The sequence below is a fragment of the Diadema antillarum genome, unplaced genomic scaffold (genome assembly GCF_040938485.1).
Source record: "Diadema antillarum isolate AM-2024a unplaced genomic scaffold, OU_Dant_1.0 scf00000041, whole genome shotgun sequence".
NCBI classification, from domain to species: Eukaryota; Metazoa; Echinodermata; class Echinoidea; order Diadematoida; family Diadematidae; genus Diadema; species Diadema antillarum.
The window spans coordinates 598,010-608,013 of record NW_027270930.1 but is presented as its reverse complement, the minus strand read 5'-3'; the positions used below and the strand labels follow the sequence as shown (position 1 = coordinate 608,013).

At 39.8% G+C, this 10,004-nt stretch overlaps 1 protein-coding gene across 1 annotated transcript; it reads left to right on the top strand.

Annotated features, from left to right (window-relative positions):
• Positions 1 to 1,070: 1,070 nt before the first annotated feature.
• Positions 1,071 to 9,328, top strand: LOC139712604 (ADP-dependent glucokinase-like). Its single transcript, XM_071624414.1, has 6 exons — positions 1,071 to 1,264; positions 4,226 to 4,454; positions 5,066 to 5,131; positions 5,778 to 6,009; positions 6,648 to 6,832; positions 8,741 to 9,328. Exons 1-6 carry the CDS (start codon positions 1,071 to 1,073, stop codon positions 9,326 to 9,328), a joined length of 1,494 nt encoding a protein of 497 aa, XP_071480515.1.
• Positions 9,329 to 10,004: the final 676 nt, after the last annotated feature.

Below are 10,004 nucleotides of genomic sequence, written 5' to 3'. Positions count from 1 at the left end.
TGGAATATTGTACAAGTAGGCTCCTTACATGGAGTCTCGACCACTGTAACACTTCTGCGAAGTATTTAATTTCAGCATTACGTTGGGCATGCTGGTTTGTTGTTTGATTGCTGATGTTTTGGGGTGGGTTTTTGTTTTTGTTTGTTGTTGCTGTTGTTTATTTTTAAGTGAAATGTTCTTTTTTGGTACCAGTAAACTTGGCCCATCTCTAATGCATCAATATAGTGCCATTTGCTGTCTCTATCACTGGGTATAGGTCTACATTTTATTGACAAACATATCACAAATATACCTTTCATAACTTGGAAACAGAGTTATCATGCGAAATGTTTCAATTCACATTCTTCAAAGAAATGAGAGGGGAAAATCTTTGAGTCGGTATCGTGGCGTTGGCGGCTCAGTGTGAAATTTTGGCTTTAAGAGCGCCTACACACGATGGAAAACAGCCAAGTCATGTGGCAGACGAGCTAGTTTCCAGTGATTGTGAATGACGCGATCGACGAGCGAGGTCTACCTTCATGCCAAATACATTTAAAGAACTACCAGTAGTCGTATTTTCGTTTGCCTGCGCCATACATGCAAGCGGAAAGGTGACATTCACAGGCAGAGCTAGAGTCAAGTGCAAGTGCAAGTACTGTTTGACGTCCTACCTGTCTTGTTAATCGTTATGACCAATGCCGGATCGAGCGACACGTCTACACGCTGGATTATCATCGTAGCTCCTCTGTTCCGTATCGCCGTGTCGGCCGGGTAGAACATCGACGGAGGCTCGATGCTCGAAAGCGCGTTGGAACCGGTGTCTCTCCAGCCTATGATCTATGAACGATCTTCAGGGAAAACAATCAGACACGTATAAACGGGCGTAAATTAATGATAAAGTACTGCAGTATTCTGCGCGGAACCCAGAAGAATATCCGAAAAGGCTACCGCCTAACTGGTAGCGTTAGATGTAGCATGCTACAAGGTTTACTACCACACGACCACCTCGAAAGTCGTCAATATCGTAACGTTTGCTAGCTGAGATTACATTGCAATACATTCTTCTCCGTTATTCGAAATTGACCAGCAGGATGTTTTCCAACTCAGTTGCGTTTGCCATCGTTCTGATAGCTGCGGCCTTTTACTACTCGCACTTGGAGAAAGCAGAACAAGACAATAATGCTACTGGCACGATCGAGTCCCAAATTGTCAGTTCATGGCGGGCCATTATCAAGGCAGGACGTGAATCACAGTATTTCCAGCTGAAGTCAAAGATTGCAGTTGGGTACGAGTGTATGACTGAGATATATTTAAAATTCATTAATTGTTTAAATGTTAACGTTGTAATAGCATTCTGTGTTTTTCAGACATTAAATAATTTGTGACAATCAGCTATACGTACCGATACATCAAGTGCCAGTGCTGCAATTTGTTGGGGACAGGATGGGGTTGGGATGGGGGTGCATGGGGTCATCGGGGGGAGGAGGAGGATTGGAGGTTTTGGTCAAGGGTTAACTGCGACAGCCGCCACACGCAGTGTGGCGGCTGCGCCGTGCTCCCATAAAAGATCTTCATGTTGAACAAACGGGTGCCTTTGCGGCGCTATATTTCCTTAATTTTTCAACAGAAAGTACTAGGAATACTTACATGGGTCGATGAAACCTAAATGACTATCATCGGCGACTGTTTGATGCATTTCATTGCTTGTGATGCACAAAATGATGTCTTATAAGCAGCTCACCGATGTTCACAGAATTCACAATCACTTGCACAAGCGCACAGAATACTTGAACTATAACATAAGCGAAACTGCGGGGAAGCCGCGGTCTCCGGGGCTAGTCAAGGGTTAATGTTCTCCCCCTACCCCCACCAGGCCCCACCCCCATAAAGAAAAACTTGAAGCGGAAGTGAAGTCAGATGTAAATATCAATTGTCCTCTTTATTCATCTTGTATAGTGCGTATAAGAAAAAAACGCAACAAGATTTGATTTCAAATTTGTGAAGATTGTGTTAACTTTACACCAAAGTGAGTAGCAACATCTTAAAACCACATATCTTCTCTTTCCAGTGATATCCTATTCGTGAATACACGGTCATGGATGGCTGAGTAATCATTCTTTTTGGACAATGGGTCAAATTGGACTTGGGACCAAGTTTAGACACTGCAAGAATCAATGCACCTTATTAGAAATTAACTTAACAAATGGAATAATGAAATGAATAATAGCAACTTACCATTGTCTTCTTTCGGATATCTCTTTTTAACATTACATCCCATGCCCCTCAACATGGCCACCATTCCTCCCTCCGGAGATTAGCTCTTTTCTCCATCTCACGCACAGCCCTGCGAATCATTGGGGCTTGGTGGCGTAGAGCTTCAAACTCATCATTGATTCTTTGTCTCAGAGTTGCAATGTCAGGTGGAGGGGTAATGAACACTTTGCTCTTGAGATAACCCCAAGGAAAAAAGTCACAACAAGTCAGATCTGGAGGTCTTGGTGGCCACTCCACATCATGATACAAGGCAATCACCCAATTTCCAAATACCTCAGCCAATCTGTTTCTTACTGCAACTAGTCGATGGGCTGGTGCGTCATCCTGTGCCCACCATAGGCGTCTGAACACACCCCTTTGTTGCACAGGAAAATTTTCCATTAATTCAGGAATCACATGTTCATTCAAAATTTGTGAGTATCCATTTCCGTTCAAGTTGTTTTCAAAGAAAAAGGGCCCTAGTTATGTCTCACCTGTCTGAACATTCCAAAAAGAAAGGAGAATTGAAAAGGATTTATGCTGGTCTTACTGACTGAAACTTGGTCCCAAGTCCAATTTGACCCATTGTCCAAAAAGAATGATTACTCAGCCATCCATAACCGTTTAAGAATGAATAAGATATCATTAGAAAGACGAGATATGTGGCTTTAAGATGTCGCTACTCACTTTGGTGTAAAGTTAACACAATCTTCACACATTTGAAATTAAATCCTGTTGGGTTTTTTTTTTTTTTTTTTCATACGCACTGTATGATGTTGTTTGTAAATGAAGATAAAGGATATTGTGCTGATGTCGTCGGAGTCGGACACTTGTGTGACTATTCACACCATACAAAGAGAAGGGCTAAACGATGATGTTTGCAGAGTACACACCTTTGTAATTATGTCACTGCACTCAACCTTTTAGAAGATGTTTTCTTTTATCTTTGGTCTCAAATGCAGTTCAAATTACCCACATCAAACCAAGGAGAAGGTGATATTAGCCAGTGAAGATTTCACATGATTAGTACAATTTTAATCAAATTTAGGATCCAAACAGTGCAAAATGACACAGGTTCAGTGCAGTCTCTCAAGCAGGCATATCATCTCAATATTATGGCATCATTTTAGCCACAATAATATCAGTATTCAAGAACTTTCACCAGATTTTTTTAGTTTACAGCTTTCTAGAAAAAAAAAAAAAAGAAATCTGCATTGTTCCCCTACCAAAGTGTTCCTTGAAGGGGAGGCCTGCCGAAAACTTGAGAAGATGATGGATGGTAATACAAATCTTTTGGTATGTGTCAATGTTTATATATAGAATCAACTGAGAAGCGGAACCTTTGGTATTGCACTGGAAGGATAATCTTAGAGAGCATGCAGTCGCAAAGGTCATTGTTAAAGGGAAGATAAACCCCAAGAACAATGTGGATTGAGTGAAAGCAGCAACATTAGTAGAACACATCAGTGAAAGTTTGAGGAAAATCGGACAATCGATGCAAAAGTTATGAATTTTTAAAGTTTTGGTGTTGGAACCGCTGGATGAGGAGACTACTAGAGGATATGACGTATGAGTGGACAACAATACAAAGAAAATATAAAGGAAATTCAACAAAAATTCACTTTTCTAGAATTATGAAAGAGCAGTGGACCAACTGCTTTCAGAAAGCAGGGGGAATAATTGCTACCCTTAACATATGTCAATATCAAGTTGATGGAATTTGTAATTTTCATGAAAAATGGATTTTTGTAGTATTTTCTTTATATTTTCTTGGCATTGTTGTCCACTCATACGTCATAACCTCTAGTAGTCTCCTCATCCAGCGGTTCCAACACCAAAACTTTAAAAATTCATAACTTTTGCATCGATTGTCCGATTTTCTTCAAACTTTCACTGATGTGTTCTACTAATGTTGCTGCTTTCACTCAATCCACATTGTTCTTGGGGTTTATCTGCCCTTTAAGAATGTTTGAATATCTTTTATAACATACAGGGTCAATGTCAATGCAGACCTGATAGTTCCAGGTACAGACGTGCTGAGAAAACTTGGAATGGCTCCCTCGAACAGTGCAGCTATCCACAGCGTCATCACATCCCTGGAGGATTTTGAGGAGACTTTCTCCTATTCGCTGAAGAATGGTGCTGCAGTGGAGAGGATTTTTGCGAAGAAGCAGGATTTTCTTAAGGTTGTGCAAGCAGCAGATAGTTTGGACCAGAAACAGGTACATGTATTTATGACTGGAAATGCAGAAGAAACCACAAAGAAACTATGACAGCAAGTCCTAACTTCTTTTTAAGGCCCAAAAGTTCGTCTCTTAAAGATCACCCCACCACTTTCTATGAATTTAAACACAACTAAATCTTGTTTACAGATTATATGTTACATGCTTTAGGTAACATAATGATGAACAAAATGGAAATATTTGTTGATGTCATATCTAAACCAACAACATAATTTGCTAATTTGACCAATGATGAAAGTTACAAAAAAGAAAACAAACAAACAAACAAACAAAGGAATGTAGGCAAGTAGGGATACATAGAAACTGCTTTGCAATATTTGGTATGAGTGGGTAAATGATATAGTGGTCACAGACAGGATAGTGTTTTGGCCAAATAGTCATTTATGCAAACTTGAAATTAAATTCTGAATGACCATATTATTTTTCTATTCATCCAGCTATCTGTCCATGCATTTGGTTGCCATTCATCATTCTTGTGTGACTGTGTGCAATGTCTGACAAGTGTGTAGCAGATTTTCATTAAAACTTATGTTTTCACAGAGCTCATGTTATTAACTTCGTCAATTCTGTCAATTTTGTCAATATTGCAGTATTTTGTCGGAGGAAATGCTGCCCTCGCTGCACTGAAAATGGCAACCGATGCACAGCATCTAAAGGTAACTTTGCTTGTTATACATGTGCTTTAACCAGGGAATATTCCATGGTTTGGAAATCTCTTACAGTTCACACAATGTGATACTAAATCAAAATGAGCAGCTGTTTTGTTCACCACATTATAACTCACCAACATTGTGTCATTACTAGTTATGTGTCAACAGGAAATGCAATTAAAACATGTAAATGCGCTTTGCTAGACTCGCTGGAAAAAATAGTAAATAAGTTGCAATCAAAATCCACCTCAACAGTGGTAAAAACATTTTGGTGCAGAAAATTGCATGTAAAACCATAATGAAAATGGCAGATTTATGTAGTTATCAGTGTGCTTATCAATCAGATGTTCCAACATCTGACTTTTGAAATGAATAGGTGGGTTAGCTATATAAAAAGTCCTAATGCCCTCGGGCCTTTAATATGATACTTTGCTTTTGATTTATTCTTACTCTGCTGTATCTGCCAATTTTCAATTCATGTAAGTGCTTTTATATTGGGCGATTGGCACAGATGTTTCGAAACAAACTTATCAATTGATGGAGATTACCTAATTTTTAATCTCTATTGACAAAAAAAAAAAGGAAAAAAATTGTGGCCAAGTGTCTGACATTCGATGGGTAAACAGCAGTCATCTCCTTTGCTTTCTTCAAGGTGCTCCTGGTTGGACCATGTGGTCCTCAAGTGAGGGACCTGCTCCCAGACAACATGGTCATACCCAAGAACAGCGCCATGGCAACCGACGAAGTGCACCTCATCATGGAATATCAGCGTGGCGAGCGGTGGGGTGGCTACGAGGCCAAAGTGGCAACGAGATTCATCACTTCCTATGATGTCTCCAACACTGAGATGACCCTACTGGGAGTATTTGCACAGAATGTCAAAGGTGAATGCTTAGCCCATTGAGGATGAGCTTATTTTGTTATTACATGCATTTCCAGTAGACACTTGCCCAAGTGTACTTGGGGAAAAGTCTTCAACAGGTTAATATACAAAGATATCCAGAGCAAAGCTTGAAAGCCCCATCTAAAAGTAAAAAGAAAAAGAAATTCTAATATTGCTGTGTAACTGCTTCTCTGTCCATTCTACAGACACAGTCAACAATGTGCTCTTTTTACTGTTGGGTACAAAGTCTTAAATTCAGCTGTTATTATACACCTTCATTCCCCTTTAACATCACTGTGTGGTACTGTCATATTGTCACATCTTAGTGGTTTAGCCAAATTGTATTGCAAACAATTCTGTGGAAAAATTAGCCAAAGTCCGTTCAAAGCATTGCTAATTTCCTTCATACCAGTGCTGTGGCACACAAATGGTTAATTCTATATAAGTTTATTGAAAAAGTATTTTCATCCTTTTTTTATATGTTCATTTCTGTAATCTGAACTTGAATAAACATGTACTTTAAAGTGAAGAGAGAGAGGTTTAATATTCCATTCTACTTTTCTTTCATTTCTCTTCCCTCTCTCTCTCTCTCTCTCTCTCTCTCTCTCTCTCTCTCTCTTGCTTTGGATCCTGTTGCAGAGTTTTCTCCAGATGCAGTTTTCTTCTCTGGACTTCATCTGTTGGACGGACAACCTGCAGAGACCAAAACGACAAAACTGGCAGCTGTCAATGCCCAGCTGAAACAGCTTCCGGTTGGTCTACCCATTCACCTTGAGCTTGCCAGCATGGCCGACTCAGCCCTCATAGAAGGCATCTACAACGAAGTATGACATTATCATGAAATCAAATTGGATTGGATGAAAATAAAACAAATGTGACCCGCTACAACAAAATGATCCTGAAGTCGGGCGAGGTCAATTATTTTAAAATTGCATGGCATAATTTCCTAATCTTTCTGCTTTAAATTGATATATAACGCATCTTATAAAAATAATCGGCTGCGGAGATATCGATGTTTAAAAGAGAGCATGTCGAGACATCTGGGAAATCACTGTTTCGAGTAAAGCACCCTAAAAGTTTTCCTTGCGACGCAATCTTGATCAAGGGACACGCAAGTCAGTTTTCACCTCCGGACAATAGAAGGCAAGCCCTAGCAACTCCCGAAATGCTCATTCAAGCACAGCGTCGGTGGTCTCCTCACCGACCAATCCGTGACCAGGATGCCAGGAGAAGCGGCTGGGCATAGCGCACCCCGCCTGCACGCACCAGTCGACTGGGCAGTGTGTGAGCTTCACGCTTCGGTTAGCGGCAAGCAGCAAACTGACCAATGAGATCACTCTGGTCGTTGTTAGGGGCGGAGCCTATCTGTGGCGCTCGATCCAAATTTTGGAACCAGTTTCTGCTTCGTTGAAATGCCAAAAAACATGGCCCAGAAAAACGCTATTTTTTGGTCTTTCCTTTCACCATTTTGCTTCAAAATTTCGACAGATGATAAAAGATATGTCAGACTACAATAATATGTCAAAATCAGAAAATCGTAAGTTTTGACCAATTTTGATGCTCTGACTTCAAACTCGATTTTCACGGCTTCGACCGTGCGCGACTTTAGGACCCTTTTGTTGTAGCGGGTCACAAATGGAACTTGATTGTTTTCAGTTTATGGAAATACAGTCAACCATGCTTAAGTCTATTTGGACTGAAGAAATAGCTTCAACTTAAGAGAAAATTCGACTTATGAGTGATTAAATTTAATAGAATATTAAGAGAAGAGGACTTGAAAAGACCTTTGACTACAGTAATTATTTGACTTATGCAAGGTCCACTTAAGCAAGGATGACTATGTGTACACTGGTACAATATATAGGAATTAAATATAGACTTATTACAAGTTGTTTTCAATATCATTTATCAAATGTACTTGGAATTTGTAGTACCTTTTGTTGGATGGAGATAAACCACAAATCAAATTGATGAAAAGTGAACAGTGATTATAACTGGTGAAATGAGTGCAAAGAATAGGTGTGTATGGTACAATTGAAATGCATATATTGAGAATTTCAATGAGAAAAGGTCTATTGATATGTAAAGTCACCACTTGCACCACTGTATATCAGTAATGTACAACTGAGAAATATGACTCAAGATATATCTACATGTGTATATCAAGTTGATGTAATAGTGACATTGATTATTGTTTAAATTGTTTGAACAGTAATTATTAAAGTAAACAAATTCATGTAAGAAGGTACAGAATTACATGACATTTGAAAGAGGTTATGATTCGAATTATGAGTTAGGCTAGTTAAAACTTTTCATTCATAAAACTACGGTGATTTTTTTTTTCTGTCAAGAAATGGCTCAAGGTTGATCATTTATAGTGGATCTCTCTGAAACTCCGCTCAAGATCACCAGTGGGAAAAGTCTATTTTTAAACTTAGTCACATTTTAGGTCTAAGGCAACAGTGCTGATTGTTTTTCTGAAGTAATGGTCAAAGAAGTGGTGAAGCATTTGCAGCAAGGACACATACACTTTGTGACTTCTAGGCAGTAGCTACTATGAGAGCAAAATTAGAAATGCTTCAAGATAAGAGAAGGAATGAGTCAAACATTTTCAGAAGTGATGTTGTGAACATATGTAATTTGTGGGATATCTTGAAAAGTTCTCACCTATGCTGTTCAAAAAAAAAAAAAAAAATGTGTGTGTATTTTTTTTAATTCTTTCACCTTGACAGGTGTTATCATCTGTGCACTCCCTTGGTCTCAACGAGCAGGAGCTGAGCTTTGTTTCTGCAGTCAATTCAGGGCCCCACCCTGAGCTGTACATCAGGGAGGGGTACCCAGAGGTTGGAGCAGTGGCCGATGTCCTCTATTGGCTCCTTTCTTCGACCACACAGCCAGTGGTGCCAACACCTGGTGGCAAGAGCAACGCCCCCTCCGTGACCCTCAAGTTGAGCCGAGTACACTTTCACAGTCTCTCCTTCCACATCGTGGCAACCCTGAGCGGGACCTGGAACAACAGTGAGGCTGCGGTTGCCGCCGGAGCAAGGATCGCCGGAAGGCAGGCCTGCGATGATGGCAAGATCGTTGACGAAAAGGTGGAGCTGCGGATGCCCAGGCGATTTGCTCTGTCCATCAACGACCCGGCTCTCCGGCAGACGATCGCAGAAATTAGTCCTGCCAAGGCTGTGCTCGCCTGGACCAGGGGGAACATTGAATTCCACCTCAGCCCAGTCCTCGTCTGCAAACGTCCGGTAAAGACAGTTGGCCTTGGAGATGCCATATCCGCAACTGGGTTCCTCTACTCGCAGTACGTATCTTAGTTAGGCAGTAAAATCTCAGTGAAGTGCTCCATGCATCATGGACACTGCGTTCGTGCATGCCTTGAGATTTTGACAAGGTGAGGGTAAACACCGGGAATCACAGACAGATTGATATGTCTTTCATTGTTAAAAACATAGTTTGGTATGTAACATATTACAACTGTGAACTTGTGTCAGTGTAGCGAATATACTGGCACTGAGAGATTTATATTTTTGCTTCATGTCGTATGACAAGCTGATGACTCTGATGTGCCTGAGCCCTCTTTTTCTCCATAGAAATGCTTAAGAACAAGAGGTATTAGAAAAGCAAAGGAAATGTCCGATTGTTAGTACTGAAGTTTGTCTTCCGCTGACGTAAAGATGATATATATATATACATATATATATATATATATATATATATATATATATATATATATATATATATATATATATATTCATTCATATTGTTTATAACTATACATTATACATGTAAAATGTATTAAAATTCATTAGCTGTAGTGTGCCAGGTTAGTTGCCTGAAAGTTACACATATTAAGACACAATCACACATGCACAAACGGAGAAGTAGTTTTTTTAAATTCAGAGCTCTATTTAAACAAAAAATTCAAACTGTATTGGCTGTAGCACCAGTTATTTATCAAACAAAGTGCTGTCTATGCAAAATGGTTATGAA